Raw genomic sequence first — 21,046 nt, 5'->3', positions numbered from 1 at the left:
AAAGGTAGATAAGTAGCCCTGAAAAGAACTTGGTATTCCCTCGTATCAGAGATGCTAGTCCTCTCTGAACACTCCTTAGAATCCATGTAGAATAATAGCAGAAAACAGCAGTAGGTCATGGCAGTAAACACCATTAAGGTACTGCTTGATTTTAAACTCAGGGATAGATCCAGAGAAATTTTACTTTGGTGACTTAGCAGAACCTGACAAATAGAAGGTCCAGGTGAAGTAAAAATTAATTGGATGATAAAGAAGCAAGAATGGGATATAAGAATATGCAACTTATAACTTTTACCTTAATAACTTCAAAAGATTCCCTATATGCAATAGATATCAGAAACCATCTTAAGGAATTGCATAATACTGACACACTATACAGCAGTCTGTAGACATCAAGTGTACCAATGTTATACAATAAGATTGGGAAGATTCAAAATGCATTTAAGCAGAGAAATAAACTTAAGATTTTTAAAGATTTATCAGCTTGTTTATCATTAGGGTTTTTTTAAAGGATACTTTATTGCTTGAATATTTAAAAAGTTAAAATTAAAAAAATATTAATGCAATAAAATATATTTTTAAAACATATATACCAAGCATAGAATCACGCATTGAATTTCAATATTATATTCCTTTAAATATTTATTTTGTTTTAAATTACACTCATCTGAAAACTACAAGCAGTCTGAGAATATTACATTCAGATTATATCCAAGAACAAAGATGTTTAACATTTTTTACTTTAACATCAATTATGTATAGTTTACAGTTGATGGCAAAAAAGATCAAAGTTTCTTTAGGAATTTTTTTTTACCATGGGAAAAAAAAATCAGCAAGGAAACTGGATTACCAAAGATATAGCACTACCAATTTAATGAGTAAAAATTATTTCTAAATAACTTTATTTTTACAACTTACAATTCAACATTTTAAAAGTAATAAATTATGTCAATATTAAAGGGTCACTGTCAGGATAAAAATATACATATTAAAAAGTTATATATATTAGGAAAATGCTTTGGGTTTTTTTTTTTAATCTGTTTTATTCTTGGCACACCCCATATCATAGGAGTAAAAATACACTTGGTCAAGTTTGTACCATTGAGCTGGCCATTGGCCAAGTTTCAACAGAAGTACAGTAATACAATCTTGAGTAAAGTTGCCTAAAACACATCAACTTAAATGTTTTGAAACGTTATTCTTCTACCAAATAATTTCTCTCCTTCCCCCAAAATTTTAGACATTCCCATTACAAGTAAGGGTAATCCTAAAATTTCTACTTCTTCAAAGGAAAATAATATATAAAATCCTACTAGCTAATAGGGTCTTCAGTGATTTACAGATTTGGCTTTTACTTTTTTGTAATCAATGTAAAAATAATGGATTTCTCTAAGGCCATTAAATAATTTTGAGTGTGGTTTGTCCAATAATACCACAATCATTTTCAATATAATATTGAAATTCTTAATATTCATACATAAGTTTCAAACTCCAATCTAATAGAAAAGCTGACTTTAAAAATGATTACTCAAAGAAAGATCTAATATCTTCACTTTTCTATATTAAAACTTTTTTGATAATACTGAGTTATTTTTGAAGACTACAAAATTAGTTTTAAATTATAGACTCAATTACAAGAAAGTCAATTTGGATTAGGACTTGATCCTTTTTATTCAAAGAGATGAGTTTGCAAAAGATCACATAGCACAGATAGAATCTTTATTTGTATATATCCATATAACTGTGCGTACTTTGATTCCAGATTATGAACATTGTGGCTCTGTGTAGGTGGTTAGTGAGAACAAGAAAGCCACAAAAGTTGTTTATAGCCATGAAATCCCCCAACTTTCTTGACTTTAATTATTAATATGGTTATAGGAAAACAAGGTAAAAAAAATTCATTTTTATAAAGGCTCTTCCATAAAGCAGTATGGATGCCTTTTGTTAATCCTCCCAAATAAGGAATATTGCACATACTAAACATTTTCTATTAAGTCTGTGGAATCAGTATATTTAATGTAAAGAAGTAATGTACCAATCTACAACTACCCCTTCCTTCAAAATCTGGCTCATTATTTAACTCTTCTTATAAACTTTCTTTGGCTAACCTCAACCTATAAACAGTACTTGCTTGTTTTGTTTCTTGAACTCATTTATACTAAATTTTCATTGTTATCCTTACTTTTCATTGGTATCCTCTCCATTTTGTACTTGCTGTAGCTCAATCATGACTTCTATGACGGAAGAAACCCATCTTTGACTCCCATTACATTTCCCCAAGATGCCACCTGGCATGGTACTATATTTATGGCAGATGTTTAAATTCTGTTAAAACAAATGAATATGGAAAATTTCTGGGGAAAGAGAGTTTTACAACTGTTTTGGAAACTTTCCTCTAGCAATCTGAAACTCTGTTTCATGTAACTATCTCAATTTGAATTCAGAATGTTAGGATTAGAAAGACAGTAGTAAGATATTTTTTAAAAATTATTTAATGTTTCTTCAAAGTAACACACACACACACACACACACACACACCCACACCCAAGCCAAAATGGATCACTAAATATAAGCTTTTGTTTAGACTGTGTAAATGAGATTTTCCTTTTTAGCCAAAGGCTGTAGGTGATTCAGAATCCATCAGAAAAGAATAAGTTCTGTGAATCAGAAAAAGAGCAATATCTAATTTACACTTTGAGATTAATTTGGTAAGCCCTTTAATGCAACATAGGACAAAAGACCAAGTAAAATACCTGTTTGCTTTAAGATTAAACAATTTTTTAAAAAAAAAATAAGTGTCCCAAAGTTGATTACATATGAAGTGTTGCCCAAAGAGAAAATGCTCTGAGATCTCTTTTTATTTTTCCTTCAGACCAGTAGGAAGGGAAGAAAATCATTTCAAGTTACATATATATATTTTAAGAATACCTGACAGTGTCCTTTCAAAAAATCTAAACATTTGCAGTTAAATATGCACATTTAAAATTTCACTATTTGCAAAATACAGCATCTCAACTATGGCAATCTTTTCAGCTTTTTTTACTGAAGCATTTTATAAAGCTTTGCATCAAACCCAAATGCACTTTACTATTTTTTAAATAAATAAAATAAACACACAACAGACAGTGACTATTTCATTAACTTACACAAAGAATAAATAAATCATGGCACACATGGATCCAGTCCTTACAGTAGTGAAATGTTTCAGGTATTATATGAATGGCTATATTATATGTTTCACACTAAGTTCAAATGAATTTTAAACCGAAGAAGTTTCATCTTTCAATTTAAATGTAATACTAAAAACTTCAGGATTGGGGCACCCTCCCCCAAATTACGTTAATGTACATAATAAAACAAGAGTTTCCAAAAGCAGGTATGGATAACTCTTCTTTTCTCCAAAATGCCTTCCCCATGCAACCATCCCACAGTTTTGATGACCAAAAACAAAACAAAAAACCCACAAACATTTAAAAGGCAACAGCTTTGGCAAGCTATTAGCTTGTTTCAGAGGCTTATTATAATCATTTGGTGGAAAGAAAATAAGTTAAAATAACAAATCTCCCTCTTTTGGCTTATTCCTTCTCAAATCTCCCCCCTCCCCCCTTAATATTGAGAAAGCACTTCTTGAAATGATCACAATCAATTATTTTAACCACAAAACTGTTTGGTTTTAAAAGTATCAATCACATGATAAACCAATACATACAAACTAGGATGGGGTTCTAGAAGTGGTTACACGAAGTGCTAAACTTGCAAGAGATCTCATAGCACAGGTTGAAACTTTGTGACACAACCCAGCTTTCGAAATATAGTTGGAAGCCAAGCGATAAAGCCTTTCAGCTCCAAAAGTGTTGAAGTGCCCAGGAAGCACCTTCTCTACCACGCCACTGTCCACCAATTCTATCAGGCGCTCACAGGTTACAATGTAATCATTTATTCGGCTGTATGGAAGCCAATCAATCATTGCTCCATCATATACAACATCTCCACTGAACAGAATCTTCCGATCTTTGTCGAGTAAGCAAATACTTCCCCTGGAGTGACCAGGCATGTGCATTACAGTGAGCTGTCTGTCACCAAGGCTGATCACATCCCCTAGAAATGAGAACAGATTTTAAAGATAAAAATCCCATGATGAACTTTGTTACAAAGATATATGCCCAAGATTACAAAGTTAAATGGCTGGAGAAAGATAACAATTGGTGGGAAAAAAAACAAATTACACTCCCAACTGAGTTCTAAGGATGAAATAAATATTAGAACTTGCAGTGAACTTCAAAGTACAGGCCTGATGATGGAATATATATATATATACTTTTTCTAAAGCCTTTAAATTCAGAGATGTTCAATGACAGACTGGCAATAGGGGAATGAATCTTTTGGACACAGAAATTCTGAAAGACCTATTAAGCCACAGATGAGTTAAACTCTTTGCATAGGTCATCTTTATAGTGATATGATAGTTTTCAAATGGGTTATTCATATCTATCTTCCTCCACTTCTCTAATCTATCTCCAATTGACAAAAAGGGATAGTTCTAGATATTCCAGAAGCCTCATCTTCAGGTTACGGTGACATATGTAAACTAAAACGTTTAATAAAATTATTTATGCAGATATTCATTAAAAAAAAGGTTTGGGAGGATATAATGAAGATTCAGAGAAAAATATAATACAATATACATTCAGAAACATTGAGGGGAAAAGGCAGTGAGATTAATGAGAAGGTAAATGATTGAGGAACAATGGATAAGAATTTGTCCTAAATTAATTTAGCAAAAACTTTTTTTTTTAAAGGCAGTTGGGGTTAAGTGACTTGTCCAGGGTCATGCAGCTAGAAAATATTAAGTATCTGAAACTAGATTTGAACTCAGGTCCTCCTGACTTTAGGACTGGTGCTCTATCCACTGCACCACCTAGCTGTCCCTAACAAAAGCTTTTGTAGTGGAGGTGAGGTTTCAAGATAGCCAGAAAGGAGAGAGCTTAGTAAGGCAACAAAAGGGATACTTTGCTGAAGATAAAGCAATCAGTAATAGCTAGGGCCCATTAGTCTCATAGTTTCTTTTTTAGCTATGAGGACTGTGATAATGAGGTTCAAAATACTCTGGGCCCCTAGCAGTTCAAATTGAATGTTGTTCAATTGTTTCAGTCACGCCTGATTCATCATGACCCCATTTGGGGTTTTCTTGGCAAATATACTAGAGTGGTTTGCCATTTCCTTCTCCAGCTCATTTTACTGGTGAGGAAGCTGAGATAAACAAGGGTTAAACAGCTTGCTCAGAGTCAGAAAGTCAGTAGGTGTCTGAGGCCAGATTTGAACTTACAAAGATGAGTCTTCCTGACCTATGGCACTCTATCCACTTCACTACCTCGACACCCCATGAGAGAATTTAGTTTTGAATACTCCTGATTCTCCAGCAGAGAACCAAATGGAAAATACTAATTTTTCTGAGCCAAGTACTTGAAACTTACTCCAGAAGATCACATAAAAGGATATCTAAGGCAAATGTCTCTTTTCACACTGTCATTATCTTGTTTGTATTGCTAGGTCTCAAACTGAGAAGGAACAAGATGGGACATTCCCAAGATCCTCTTTGAAAGAGTGATTTGGGATAGCATTCTTGTGCAAGAATACAGTGCCTCTGGAAAGCTAAAAATCATTTAAGTCTACTTTTATTTTACCTTCAATATGTGTGTGTGGCAGGTGATACAAGTAACTTCTATTAAGTTTGGTAAAATTAATTGCTCAGTTGTGATCAAATGTTTTTTATAGAGGTCTTTTTAAGAAATCCTAGAAAAAATTATCCCCTCAGCAAATGTGGTAATTCTCAACCAGGTGCTAAAACTAAATCCTACCATAGTCTTGTGAGATATTTTGTTTACTGGTAACTGAATTGAGTGTGGAGAACAGCTGTATCTAACTTAGGTTAAAAATCCCAGCTCTATTATTATCTATGTAAATCTTAGGCAATTCACAAGCTCTTTGGGACATAGCTTCCCTTTCTACAAGAAGAGAGATTGGATCAGCATCCTTTTTTGTTCTAGAGCCTTGGCAGAATGTTTTTAAGAAAGAAAAAAATTATGTTTAATTGTAATAGTACTTACCTAATATTCAGGGATTATATTGTTCTGAACTTTTCACTAATTTGTATGGGATATAGTTTAGTAAAAAGTACAAAAAAAGCAAAATACAAATGGCTTAAAGAGTTGTATTTCTATAGGAAATGTGTTTATGTGGATGATGTATTTTTTTCAGTTATCTGTAGTTGAAGAAAGTGTAATAATAGTCAGGTGAATCAATCCACTGACAGAAATAATCAACAATCAGCCCCTTAGTAAGCAAAGTGCTTAGTTTGCTTTTATAGGCTTTTACTTATGGGGCCAAACCTTTTAAGCAAGGTCATATTAAGTAATAAAGAAGAGTTCTTTACTCTCACATAGCCTTTGCTTCAAAGCATGCATACATAATGCCATTTGATATACCCCACTAATGTTCATCCCTAGTATGGATTCGAGTATTATTAGAACATAAAAAATGCCAAACTATATCGGAATGGTTTCCCTAGTCTTTTATTCTAACACAGGCAATGTAGTGAAACTATTTTATACCTGTTTAAAAATCTTGATTAGCTCTATTTAGATGAGCTTAAAAAGCTGTATACTAGGATAAAAATAGAATTTGTTTTGTAAAGATGAGCCCCTCTTTTTCTCTAAATGTAAGCTATCAAAGATAGCCAAGAAGTTTTAAAGAAAATACTATTCATAAAAGAGGTGTGGATTAAGCTGGGAAGAGAAAAACTGGAGTAAATGACCTACGTTAAAAAGGCAATGAAGGAAAAGTCATCAAGGTCTTTTGACTTAGGGGAGTATCTAATTAATTTTCATTTGAGGCTTAGACTTTAGAAATTCTGATCAATGCAATGATAAACTACAAAACCAAAAGAAGGAAGGTGAAACATCACTACCTCTTTGATAGAAAAGTGATAAACAAGATGCAGAAAAAGATAAGCATTTTTAGACATGGCTAATGTAGTGATTTGTTTTACTATATTATGCAAGATATGTTAAGGAATTTAGATGAGTTTTTTTATTTTTAATTCAACGGGAGAGATAAGGAGAGGGACAAAATAAAAAAAAAACTTACTTTAAAAACACAAAAATAATTTTTAAAAGAAATTATTTTATTTTTATTCAGTACAAAGGGCCATTACAATTAAACTTTGAATTCAATAACAAACATAACTGCCAAGTTAGAACCTCAAATTATCTAGAGTTAAAAGGAACCTAATCCAATTTTGCCCCTCCTCATCTTGCAAACTAGTTTCCTGGTAAGAAACCACTTACTAGAGTAAAATGCCAAAGTGCTCTTTTTGCAAATGGAAAAGCAAAAAAGACAGGAAGAAGAATGATAATGACCAAGCTATTTGTCTACTAAGTTATATCAGGCTGTCAGGGAACAAACTTTTGACTATGAAAAGCACATGATCTGGGGAAGTTCTGACTGGAGTAAAAGCAACCTTAATCTACTTAAATATTGGGTGAAAAGCAATAATACAATAAATGGTAAGTTAGTTAGAAAGATACCAAATTTTAAAAAGCTGTTTGTATTTTTAATAATTTACTTTTTTAGTGTAAATTAAAAGTAATAATTTACTTTAACTTTTAACAATTTACCTTATTGTTATACTTATTTTAATAAAGTGAACTTTTGGGTGGAAAAGAATGGGTTTTTTTAAAAAGGCAGAAGAAAAAAAAAATGACGATTTTCTTCTCAAACAAATGGAAAGCAATCCAGACACCTCTGGATCAAAGAGTAAAACACTAATTAAAGGCAAAGTGCTTAAAAGGAAATACACCTTTTGAGTACTGGATTTTCAAACCCTATTGTTCAAAGTAGCATTGCATGTCAAAGGTACCAAAATGTTTAAAAGATTAAGGATGAAAGTTACTCTCTGTAACAAATTGAAATTGCTCCACTTTCCCATCTTCAGAATTAAAAGACAACATTCTAGAGATCTGGAATAACCCTCTCATTTTATTGGTTGGAAAACTGAAGCCTCCTAGTTTTAGCATTATGGGATCTTACAGAGTTCAATTAATCAGTCAATAAAGGATTTATTAAGGGAATTTCAGTCTCTTTACATTTGTCTTTCAAGGCAAAAAAAAATCCAGTATTTTTATTTGAGCCTGGAAGAGACATCATCATGTTTTCATTTGTTTTGTTTTTTTTAAACATGACTCAAGGATTTAATTTTTTAAGCTTTAGAACTCCAAATGAACTAAGCACAAACTAAGCAACCAAGAGTTGTTCTCTAGTTGTTATTTAGTCCAACCTCTTATTCAATCTATTAGAGTCTTCTAAATCACTCACAAGTCCAGATTTTGCCTAATGACTATTTATAATGCAAAACTTGCTATCTCATTAGACAGGTCATTTTATTTCTTAATTTATTTTAATTTTTAGAAATTTTAGCCTTCCAATCATTGACCCTAACTAGCTAGCTCTGCCCTATAGAGTAAGTCTAACTTTTCTTCCACCATAAAAACCATTTGAACACATTGATACAACATCCCTTAACTCTCTTCTTTCCTAGGATTAAGTACTCTTCTTTAACTCCTTCTATATAACCTTTATATGACATAGTTTTAAGTTCCCTTATCAGAGACTTCTGGACTCATTCCAATTTGATAGTACCCTTTCTAAAATGTCACACCCAAAACAGAACATGAATGATATTCTAAATATGGTTTGATGAAAGCTGGGTACAGTGAATACAGATTTATCCTTCTGAATCTGGACAATGAAACCTCTTTTTATACACACTCTTTGGGCATGTTTCCCTTTAAAAATATAGTGGTTTTTGCATTAGGACTTGGCATTCCCAAGGTAGTCTACTTCTGGCTTTGTGTTAGAATTATTAGGCAACTTAGAGGATGCTGCAGATAGCTGGAATTCTATCCCAAATTGAAATTATCCTAAACCTCAAACTCTGTACAGCTAGTACAATCAGTCTTGTACAATTATTTGGATTCACTGACTTCAAGTAATTACTTTAAGCACTCTGCAAAAGAATAATACCCACTTAAAGACAAACATAATGAAACAAAATAAAATCCATGAAAATGGTATTACTATTCCATTGATAGAAGAGAATTATTTTTTCTGTTACTACTAGATGTAATGATTTATCAAATCTCTCCTTGAGCCCCTCTGTGATTAATTTATTAGATCTAGTCTGCCTAGGGTAATAATCCAACAACTTTTGTACATAGGAAAAGTCACTAAATGGAATAGATACAATTTTTTGCTTCTCTAGCACTAAGTTCTGGAAAGAAAAGATACATTATTCCACATCACTATTTTAAAAATCTGGCTATTTCCAGATCTTCCAGCTACTTTGCCAGAAAATTAATACGACATAGCTTTTTAGAAATAGGAAATTAACATTTCTAGGTATGGAGGAAACTAGATACTCCTTAAAAAGGTGAAATTTACAGCTCCTGATGTGTTACAAGAAGCTGCTTGTCAGTATTATCAATTTTCCAAGTGTTTCTGTAAATACTAAGCTTTCTTTTCACACCTTAAAACTTGGGAAATCACATAGATATGGTCATGAAAAGTAGACTTGAGAATGCCTAAGTTCCCCAAAATTCTGTACATCTCTTACCTTTTTTAAAAGCAACTCTATACCATCAGAATAAAAACAGATCCTCCAAACATATTATTCATTTTGAAATTTGTGGAAAGCTGTAATTAACTGCTTAGAATATTTTTTAAAAACCTAATTTTTTTATATCTTCAATAAATGCAATAATTTCATCAATTGTTGGCAGTAAATGTAGATTTGTTCTTTTGATTTCACTGTCATATAAAGACCACATTCAGCTAATTTTAGTTCAAAGTTAAGTCAAAAGATCTGTAAGTCAAGAGAACTGCTTGCTCTCAAGGAACACAGTCTAATCAGAGAGACAATATACAAACAATAGTGTATAAAAATAAGCCATATATAGAATAAAGTGGAAATAATAGATGGAAGACATTAGTATTAAAGGAGAATGAGAAGGTTTCCTGTAGAAGATGGGACTTAGGTTGGATTTGAAAGAAGCCAGTAGTCAATGATAAGAAGACAGAACATTCTAACCATGAGGGGTAGCTAGGAAAAATGTTTGCAGTTTGGATATACAACAGCAAAGTGATCAATTGTCATTGGATCTTAGAATTACACTGGGGTGGGAGGATAAAGGAGTGAGAGGAGACAAGAGGAATGTGAAAGAAGAATGGAAAGGTGAGAGGTAGATAGGTCATGAAGAACTCTGAACACCTTTTCTATTTGATCCTGGATGAGAAAGGGAACCATTGGAGGCAGCTAGATGGCACAGTGAATAGAAAATTAGGCCTAGGGGCACCTTTGGTGATGTGGTGGATAGAGCACCAGCCTTGAAGTCAGAAGGACCTGAATCCAAGTCTGACCTCAGACACTTAACACTTCGTAGCTGTGGTGCCACCATGGTCAAGTCACTTAATCCCAATTGCCTAATTAGACCTAGAATTGGGAAGATCCAAGTAGAAACCTGGCTTCATTGTGACTCTGGGCAAGTCACTGTTTCCTTTCATTTCCTTAACTGTAAAATAGGGAATAATAATAGCACCTACTCAGCTTGTTGAGATATTTGTAAAGCAGTTGGCACAATACCTAGCACTGTGCAAAACTGTTTAATCCCTTCTAATTCCCCTACTAAATAGGGGATGACATTGCCAGACCTGAGTTTAAGAAAATCATTGACAACTGAGTGGAGGTGAGGTGAGAGTGGAAGATATATTAGGGTAAAAATGCCTAGTTAATTAGGCTTGAATTTCTTCACCTATAAACTGGGAATAACGTCTATCCAAATCTCAGATGTGGCACTGCTCATTTCATTTCAGAATCAAGTCTTTCTTCTTCTATCAGAGCCCTGAGCTCAATGTGCCTTTAAAAGCATTTATTGTTGACAATCACAAAGTGCAATTGGGAAAAAATAAAGAAAAAATCTAGGTAAATTGTTTAAAAACATTAACATTTGCAGAAACAACTACTCCATTCTCAAAGCCATTTTAAATCAAGAGGATATCCATCAGCAGGCCCTTTTGCAGGCCTTATTTGTGGTGAGGGAATGGATGAAATTGTTTTTAAAGTCTACATTGAAATAATATCTTACAAAGGTGGGTTATAATATCACAAATTGTGTATAAGATAATTACATGGAAAAGTCTTTAAATGACTATAAAATGCAGTACAGTATCTTTTAAAAAGTTACAGCTAGAAAGGGGATAAGTGTTAAAAGAAGGCAGTGGGGTATTAAGACAGCAAGGAAGACTTGAGATGGTTGCCATAGAAACTGAATGCAAATTTTTTTTCCATAATTCCATTAGTTAAATTATTAATCAGGGGAAGTGGTTCTGACTAGTCAGAACCTCCATACAAAGGAAGACAACAAAACAGGTGGAGTTTTATTTGAATAGAAAATGACAATTAATATTCTTGAAAAGTCTTGACACGCAAAAATTATTAGAATGAAAATGGTATTTTTTTTTTTTTTTTTTTTTTACTCTTGTTTCAAGAGAGGACACAATATAGTAAAAAGGTACACAGCAGGGACTTTCTGGATGAAAGAAAATGCTAGGAAAGCCAATTAAGGCTTCTTTATTAGTTCTACCATTTTGTAGGCACAATGAAGAGAAGGTTCTAGAATCACACTCAGTGCTTCCATATGTTGAGACTAGCAAAAGGATTAGCACATTGCTCTCCCCATCTCACATGTATTCCCAAGTATAGGCTGTTTGTATTTAGTAATGACTAAAACTGGCACTATTTTAAGGGTTTTTTTTCCCCTCTTTTTTTTTTTTTTTTTTTGCCTAATATGAATAATGAAATTGTGGAGTTGAATTTGGGTAAACTGAATGTTTATGTGATACCTACTCTTACTGATTTTCTATCCTCACAATCACAAGCCTTCTTTGAGTCAATCAAGAATGCAAAAATCTCTTTAGAAAATAAATGTATAGTTTTCAATAATTGTTTTCTAGAATTATTCTGTAAAGTTACAAGTTGGAATTGATAATGCCATGGACTGAGTTGATGAGGGGAAAGATTCTCAGGAAAACAAAAAATAATTTGGCATTAAGCATACTTGATTTAAGTGCTTGCTGGACAGAGGGTTATAACTAAACTAGAGGTACAAATTAGAAATTATCTGTTTTAAGATTATTGATAGGGAAAGATTAGAGATAAAGAGGGTCACAAGATGGATAATTATAAAGTTTTTGTAGAAACAAAATCAATGCAACCAGATTTAAGAGAAACATTAAGTGGACAAGAAATGTTTTCAGTCAGATAGACTTCATTTCTCAGATACATAGGGAAATGAAATAAATTTATAAGAAAAAGAGCTATTGCTCAGATAAATGGTCAAAGGAATAACACAAGGCAATTTTCAAAGGAAGAAATCTATGGTATAAATAGTCATATGAAAAAATCCTCTAAATTACAAATAATTAGAAAAAAATCAAATTAAAGTAATTCTGAAATTACACCTCATTTTCATAATATTGGCAAAAACTGAAAAATGCTAGAGTCTATGGGAAAATAGGCTGTTAAATCCAGCTAAACTCAAAAGCAAAATTATTAAACTGCATGTCTTTTAGCCCAGCAAAATCACTACAAACTCCATACCCACAAAAACTGTAGCTGGAAGAAAAGTGCCCAATATATACAAACATTATCAGTTCTTTTTGAGGTAGCAAAGAACTGGAAACTAACTGGGTACCCATCAACTGGGGAATGGCTAACAAAGTTATGGTAAATGTAAGAGATGTAATATTATTTTGCTATAACAAAAAATGAAGGTGATGGTTTCAGAGATACATGAAACGACTTGTAAGGACTGATTTTAAGTGAACTGAGCAGAACCCAAAGAAAAATTTATCCAATAACAGAGATATGGAATTGTGATAACAATTTAAAAAGATTTAGGAACTATAATTAACATACTGACCAACTAGAAGTACAGACGATAGGCTAAAAATATAAGATGAATATTTTTTTGAGACTTTTTTTCTGAAGGATTTGTTTTATCTGAACATGTTTGTAATAGGCTTTTTTGTTTTCTGAATTTGGGTGGAGGAAGCTAGCTAGGAGAATGTAGAACTAAAATAAAAATAAAATTTCATTTAAAAAGAGCAGATCCCATTTTCAAGGAAGAGGAGATCTAATCAGTTCCAATTGATAAATGATGGAATCATTTACACCCAGAGAAGGAACACTGGGAAATGAGTGTAAACTGTTAGCATTTTTGTTTTTCTTCCCATGTTATTTTTATCTTCTGAATCCAATTCTTCCTGTGCAACAAGAAATTCATTTCTGCACACATATACTAGGATATACTATAACATATTTAACATGTATGAGACTGCCTGCCATTTAGGGGAAGGGGTGGAGGGAAGAAGGTGAAAATTTGGAACAGAAGGGAGTGCAAGGGATAATGTTGTAAAAAATTACCCATGCATGTGTACTATCACAAAAAGTTATAATTATAAAATTAATAAAAAAAATAAAGTTTAAAAAATAAAAAAATAAAATAAAAACAGCAGATCCCAAAGGCGGCAAGCACTGGCCACGAAAGCTCAAGGACCTGAGTTCAAATTCCCATCTCAGACACTCACTAGGTTTATGATCCTGGGGGAAAAAAATCACTTAATCCCAACAGCCTCCAAAAAACCCCAAAAAACAGCATCTGCCTTAGAATTAGAAATGGCTGGACACATTGTGGCACACGAATGTAATGGAATACTGCTCTGATGTATCTGCTAGAGATCTGGCTTTGGGAAAAGGCTTCAGTTTAAATCTTGCCTCTGACAAATGGAAATTCAACTTTTTAATGCACTACAACTCAAAAAAAAATATCTAATTTTAAAAAACAGAAGCAGAGCCAAAAATAAGGTAAAGGGATTTATACCCCCAAAAAATCAAAGGCCTAAACAGGAAAATTGAGAATCTTTAATCTAGACTTGCAAGCAAGGGTTCTTCACCTGTTTTGTGGATATATTCCCCCTAGGCAGTCTGGTAAAGTCTGTGATCCATTTCTCAGATTATTTTTAAAGGCAAAAAATATATAAGATTACAAAAAATCCCAATTATGTTGAAATAAAGAGATGATTTTTCTCCCATCTTAAGCACCTCTGACTGGAAGTCACCTCTCTATCGCCCATAAGAAAACAGGCTCAAGGAGCTTTAATTTGGTCAAGGTCAAGTTCAGAGATGATGCTTTTTAGACAGTTACCGAGGCTCCCTTCAACAAAGTATATGGAATCAGAATTGAATGGCGTTTGGGAATAAGGAATAACATAAGAAGACTCGTATTAACTGAGGTAGAATGAAAAACGCAGAACCAAGGAAATAAAGACGACAATTAGGGGAATAGATGTCATTAAAAAGCATCTGATCTCTGATGAGAAGCAATCTAGTATTGGTCTTAGAATACAAAAAACATTTCCCCTTGAGTAGCAAAGGAAAATAAGGGTTGGAAACGCTGCAAATGGCTGCTGTTCGGGGTCTTGTTTAACTATTTTTCTTCGTTCCAAGGTTGGGTCTGAAGGAGGGGATGGCCTATATCATGAGGGAGTTGGGGCGAAAAAAACATTTTTTTTTTTCCTTAAATGACTGGAAAAGTCAAACAGGTGCTCGACTGGGAATGAGTGGGAGGAAATCTTTCAGGAAATCCAGTCTCCCAGCCTGTGGCATTCCCACTGCACCAGGCTCCAAAACTAATTAGGGGGCGGAGCCGTCTTCTACTACTCTAGTTGTACACTATACCTCTCCCCCGTAGCCAGCGCTCTCCCCCCATCCGCAGGGCCCCGGGAATCCGAGGGGCCTCCCCAGGGATCCTTCCAAGGGAAGGAATGGAGACAGGTGCCGTTTTGGTAACTTGGCAAGGGAACTCTCTCTTTTACCCTTTCCCCTCTCCCGCCCTCCTCCGCCCTCGGTGGATCTAAGATCGCTTTTCCCGGCTGCATTCGCCCTCCCCCCTCCTTCCGCGCCCCTCTTCCCTAGAAGGGGTCAGCCAGGCCCGTGCTCCATTACCCTCCTGAAGGATGTGGGTGGGCTGCACCGCTTGCACTCGGAACTGCCTGGCGTTCCAGCCGGGGCTGGGAGCCCGCACCACCTCGCTCTCCGACAGCCAGGTCGCCGTCTCAAAGTTGTCCCCTCGGGCCAGGGCGTCCGCCTCGGCCCGGTGCACGGCCACCTGGTCAAACTGGTAGAGGCCGCCGGCGTGGTCGAAGTGGACGTGGGTGGCCACGGCCAGCAGCGGCCGCCGCACCAAGTCCTCCCCTTTGTCCGGGTCCTGGAGGAGGCCGGCCGAGTAGAGATACTCCGGCAGGCTTCGAAGCCCCAGTCCGGTGTCGATGACCACGTCCTGCTCGCTGCCGCGCACCAGCCAGATGTTGGCGCGGTTGCCAGATTCGAAGAAGCGCTCCTGGATCCAGAAGATGCCGTCGCCCAGGGACTTGTGCGCGTACCACTCCAGGGCCGACATGCTGGGGACGGGAGGGACGAGAAGCGGAGGGACGTGGGTGCGGGGTGCGGCAGGGCCTCTCCCTCGGTCCCGGCGCTGACACAGCTGCACTTCCCACAGGCGGTCGGCGCCGTCTGAGAGGAGCGGGGCTCGGCTGGGGGCTCAGTCCAGGGGGGCTGGGCGCGGAGAGGCTGCGCTGCCCAGGGCCAAGAGGAGGGGCGGGCGTTGGGCGGAGGGTGGAGGGGAGGTGGGAAGGACGCAGTAGCAACCGCAGCCTCGACCGAGCCCCCGCGAATGGGCGTCGCGGGGCAGCGCCTTCCAATTGCAGCGCAGAGCCCACTGCAGCAGGGAGAGGGAGCGCGGAAAGCAGCACCTTCTCGCTCCACCCTCCTCACCCCGGGGTGGATCAAACTGCAGCAACGGCGGTGGGGAGGCAGAGAGAGCGACGTCTGCAAAGCCACAGGTCCCGCGCGAACCGGGGTGAGCGCGCGTGCCCGAAGCTCGCGGGGGCTCAGCGCGCTCTCCGTCGCTCGCCAAACCGGCCAGGAATGGGTGGGGGCGAGGCGGGCCAAGCAGCAGTCAGGGCGCCTGCCCAGGGCTGAAAAAACTCGCCGCGCAGGGGGCGGGACTGGGGGCGGAGCCAAGAGGCCTCTGCCGGCTGGAATTTGAATGCCGTTCTGGAGGGGAGAAGGGAAGGGAGGGGTTCAGTTTCCTTGGAGGTGGAACCCTGCGACGGGAGAGGCTGCACAGGTAACCCAGCACCCTTTCCCTGCCAGCCTTCGGGGGCGTACTTGTGAGTGCGAGAACACGAGCAGCCCCAGCCACGTCCGACCGGGGAGGAGAGGTAGGCGACGGGGACCTTGAGGGCTAAGGGGAGCTAACGCGGAGCCTAAAGAAAGGGCTCTTGGTTTGGAGAAGTTAATTGAAAACATAGCCCCCGGCCAGAAAGAAGTTTGAGCACTGCTGCCTCTTCCTGCTCGCATTAAACCCCAAATGTCCTGTAATGGGGCTTATCTGATTGTAGTTTAGCGTGTCCCCCCACCCCCACTCGCCTTGCTGGAGCAGCCTGCCACGAGATTAGAAAGTAATTTACTCATTACCGGGGACTTTGTGGGCCATTAACCATGTTATAGGCTTAATCCTAGGGAGTGAAGGATTCGTCCCCCCCAGATATTATTGGTCACTGCAGCAGGCTTGCAGCAAAGGCAGAACACTTAGTATCTTTTTACTTACCTGTCAGCACATTAAATCGTATCTTGAGGTGAGGAGGGCTGCCAAGCTTTAAACTAAATGAGATCTATTTTTTACACTTTGTTCACAGTTGTAATGAGGCAAGGTAAGGGGGATGGGAACTAAGAAGAGGCAGCTGGCAAAAAATGAATTGGGGAAGACTGGAGAAGGTGGGTGTGGCCCAGTTCGCCACCCAAATGAATATTTCTTTTAACCTGTCCTACCCACCCTTCTTCACCCCACCCATAGGTTGGCTTCACTCACTAACATTTAGAACATTTCTCTGCGTTGTTGCTTCAGGCTGACTTTGGCCAGCAGAGCTGTTCTTTCCAGACAGCACTCTCACTCTCCCCCCCCCCCCATTAAGTTTCTTGAAGTCTGCAATATTTAGTTGTAAAAAATAATTAGGCTTATTTCATGGAGGCAAATACTAACATGTCCCTCTCTTTTGAGGAAGAGTATACTATTAGGCTGTAAATTGCTTAAGATGACTTTAGTCTTGGAAATTTTGTATTTATCTTTTTGTGCTCGTTTTATACTCTATTAGAATTTCGGCAAATCCACATACATTTATTAAGCACCTACTGTATGTCTGCCCTGGCTACAAAGGGCACAAAGAAAGGCATAGAACCCAGCAGCTCAAAGTCTGATGGAGAATACAGCATGTGAGTGTTATGAGATAATGGCTGAGTTCTCTGCTGAGATAGAAGGATAGGAGACCAGGAGAGACTTCAGGAGAGCTGAAAAAACTTAGAAAAGCCACTGTGCTTGATGAGGTACTGAATGGATTTAGGGAACAAGGCCTCCTTTTCAAATTCTTTGGTCTACTTTAAACCTAAGGTAATCAATATCAATCAATCAGTAAGCCTTTATTAAGACCCAGCTATGGGCCAGATACTGAGGGGATACTAATTGATTCTGAGTCCTTGCCCTCTAGAAGTTTATAATCTAACGAAGGAGAGACCACATGTAAATACCTAAAAAGTAATCCTACTGTACAATAGGAAGTTAAGAGAGGGAAGGTATTAACTAGAATTGAGAGGGTCTGAAGGTTTCCTGTACAAGAAGTTTAAGAACTTAAAATAAGCTACAGAGGTCAGTCTTGGGAGCTGAGGAGGGAGAGTGTGAGTAGGTATTAGGAATAGCTAGAGAAAATGCCCCAAAGTGGAATAATGAACTGCCCAGAACAGCCCAGAGACCATAGTTCTTGGTTGGATCAGAATATGTGTTGGGGCGTAAAAATAAGAAAACTGGAAAGGTGGGAGGGGTTAGGTTATGAAGATCTTTAAATGCCACACAAAGCATTTTGTATTTGATCCCAGAGATCATAGGGAGTATTTTTGAGTAGGGAGGTGACAAGATTGATATTGCAGGTTAGGAATTCACTTTTAAAGTCTGAGTAGAGAATGAATTGGAGAAGGGAAGAGACAGAAGGCTGTTAAAACAGTCCAGGCCTGAGGTGTAGAGTGTCTGTACTAGTTATGGCAATGTCATTAGTAAATAGGGGGTGCAATCAAGAGATATTGCAAAGATGAAATTAACAGGCCTTGGCAACAGTATATGTGAGTAAAGATGACATCTAAGATGTGGGCTTGAGGTACTGGAAGGATGATGTTGCCCTCAACAATGATAGGGAAGGTGAAGGGTGGGAGAGGGTTTAGGGAGAAAGATAATTCAGTTTTGAACAGGTTTAGTTTTAGATGTCAGTTGGACATACAATTCTAGATGTCTGAAAGGTTGTAGGAGATTCAAAATTTGGGGCAAAATAGGTAGATTTGGGAGTCATTAGCATAAAGGTAGTAATTAAATCTTGGAAGCTGATGAGATCACCAAGTAAAGTAGTATGGTGGGAGAAGAGGAAAAGGCCAAGGTTGGAATACTAAGGGGACACTCAAAATTAGAAAGCTGATCTGGAAGAATATCCAGCAAAGGATAAGGGGTGGGAGTAAAGTCCCAAAAACTCAGGCAGAAGAGATGTCCAAAATCAAGGATAGAGTGATCAACACTGTCAAAGGCTGAAGAGAAATTAAGGAGAGTGTGTTTCTGAGGATTTTGCTGCAGTCATCTAAAAGATACTTAACCATTTATAACCTCATCTTGCTTAGGTGGCAGCCTCTTTCTTTGGTTTATTGAAGATTATTGAGAATCATAGCTTAGTTCTTAAAACACATGGGAACCTTTTGCCCTGGATTTTCCACGAGTACATAAAATGCATTTTTATGATAAGGTAATAAAGAATTAATTTCCCCCTCAGATTTCATGGGCTGCAAAATGTGTTGCTAATTCAACAAGCCCCACAGGACTGTACAAAATCAGTAGTTTCTTCCCAGTATCACTCTTTACATGCTCATATTTGGAAGCAACTATGAGCTATAGGAAAAAAGGTAAAGGCACTCTTAAAATAGCAAATTGTATAAGATATCATTTTACTTGGTGAATTTACACTTAGAGGAGTCTTAAAAAACATCCTACAGTTACATGACCAAATTGGAGATTCTAACAAAGTGACTATACTTTCACATAAATGAAGTACAGTATATTACAAGGACATGACTTTTGAGTTGGGCTGTTAAGAAGCAGTGGGGTATATGGGAAACCTGGTTAAAGTCAAGTAGATAAAGGTTCAAATTTTGCTCAGATACACGAGTGGGGGGTGGAAAGTTAATTTATCTCTCTTAAGTCTTAAGATTTTTAAGTTGCAGAGAAGGTTATCAACTTGCATTATTAAAGGGAATTTCTTGGCAGTTCCCTATAGCTTATGGGGCTATGAGGAGGATTGGAGTAGAGGAAAAGAGATCAGTTAGTCCAGGCTAAACTTTTGAATAGTCACTTGGCTGAAATGCAGGGAATTTGGGGAATTAATGGATTGAAAAAGAGGAGTACAAAATCCAAGAGATTCATCAGTACTCTGAAGACTGAGGGGGCAGGAATTGAAAGGAATTATTGGTGTGCTGAAGAAATGTAAAAGATTAAAAAGTCAGTTGGAAGAATCATTAGTATGGCAACCTATTGGATGTAATAAAAAAGAAAGCTTGCTCTGAGATCTAAACCTCTTAGTGACTCTTAAGGTAGTGGTAGAATTGAGTTTTGTAAGGATTAAGCCTATAATTAGGAAAAACTAAGGCAAGAAGGATAAGAACCAGTAGAAGAAAGAAGGCAGCAACTATGATCAGACAGTTATTTTTTTCCCCTATAAATAGGAAAATGGTTTTACTGAGGTCTTTTAGCTCCATTTTTGTATAGTGGCATTTGACTGAAAGCGAAGAACAGGAAGGTATCTTTAATTTGGAATCCATTCGAAAAATTACTAGTTTCTTTTCCTAACACTTAAAGTTAGCTACACTTTTTTTTTTTTTTTTTTTTTTTTTTTTTTTTTGAGTCTGAAGATTTGGTTTTTAAGAAGGGGGAAACTATTGGAAAATTATTGAAGAAGCAAGTATTTTAGGAGTATTCATCTGGCAACAATTTGCAGATGGAAGTTTTGGAAGTGGACTGGGAAACTAGCACAAGTCCTAAGCTCGAGATATTAAGCCCCTGAATTACAAATGAAAAGAAAGAGAAAAATATTAGATTCAAAAGAACTCATAAAGTATAGTGTTTAGTCAGTAAGCATTTATTAAACACCTACTACTTTCCTGGTACTCTGCTAAGAAGGGGTGGGAGGGATGCAAAGAGGTAAAAGACCATCCCTATCCTCAAGGGGCTCTGAACCTAATTGGGATGAGCAGCAAACAAACATGTACAAATTAGTTTGATGCAGAATAAATAGGAATTAGTTATGAGAGTGAAGATGATATACTTAGAGAGGTTGGGAAAAACTTCCTATAGAATTTGGAATTTTAGTTGGGATGTAAAGGAAACTAATAGGTGGAAATGAGGAAAGAGAACATTGCAGGCATGGGGCCGCAGCCAAAAATTGATATTTTCTGTTTGTGCAATGGCAAGGAGATCGGTGTCACTGGATGCAAGGGTAAATACGTGATAATGAGATGTAAGAACACTGGAAAGCTCAGAAGTTAGATTATGGAGATTTTTGAACTCCAAACAGGATTTTGTATTTGATTCTGGGGGTCATAAGGAGCTATTGAAGTTTGTGTAGGAGGATACTGGGTTTGAGCTTTTAAATAACAAAAAAAATCATTTAGGTGGCTGAAGAGGGATGGATTGGACAGGGAAGAGAGTTGATATAGGAAGATACACAAAATAGGCTTTTGAAATAGACTTTAAGTGTTAAATGATGAGGGTCTGGAACGGAGTGATAGCAA

The 21,046-nt window shown here is 37.1% G+C and overlaps 2 protein-coding genes across 6 annotated transcripts in view; one reads left to right on the top strand and one right to left on the bottom strand.

The window, feature by feature from the left end:
- Positions 1–629: 629 nt before the first annotated feature.
- On the bottom strand, positions 630–15,693 carry MBLAC2 (metallo-beta-lactamase domain containing 2). Its single transcript, XM_074282113.1, has 2 exons — positions 15,119–15,693; positions 630–4,098 (listed from the first exon to the last, which is right to left on the bottom strand). The coding sequence occupies exons 1-2, from the start codon at positions 15,570–15,572 to the stop codon at positions 3,713–3,715; spliced, it is 840 nt and encodes a 279-aa protein (XP_074138214.1). The 5' UTR covers positions 15,573–15,693; the 3' UTR covers positions 630–3,712.
- Positions 14,928–21,046, top strand: part of POLR3G (RNA polymerase III subunit G) — a 78,147-nt gene continuing 72,028 nt past the window's right edge. For 2 of the 5 annotated variants that reach the window (XM_074282114.1, XM_074282119.1), the window contains exon 1: positions 16,231–16,395. The gene's annotated coding sequence lies outside the window, so the exon portion shown is untranslated. Of the gene's footprint in view, positions 14,948–15,827; positions 16,032–16,230; positions 16,396–21,046 lie in introns of those variants that run through there. The other 3 variants (XM_074282117.1, XM_074282115.1, XM_074282116.1) reach the window with 3 other exon arrangements.

Source organism: Sminthopsis crassicaudata, chromosome 1 (genome assembly GCF_048593235.1).
Source record: "Sminthopsis crassicaudata isolate SCR6 chromosome 1, ASM4859323v1, whole genome shotgun sequence".
Lineage (NCBI taxonomy): Eukaryota > Metazoa > Chordata > Mammalia > Dasyuromorphia > Dasyuridae > Sminthopsis > Sminthopsis crassicaudata.
This window is presented reverse-complemented; position numbering and strand designations above follow the sequence as displayed.

Coding starts and splice junctions, on each gene's coding strand:
- MBLAC2 (XM_074282113.1), bottom strand. CDS start 15,572: ATGTCGGCCCTGGAGTGGTACGCGCACAAGTCCCTGGGCGACGGCATC. Junction 4,099..15,118: donor CACCCACATCCTTCAGGAGG/GTAATGGAGCAC, acceptor TCTCATTTCTAG/GGGATGTGATCAGCCTTGGT.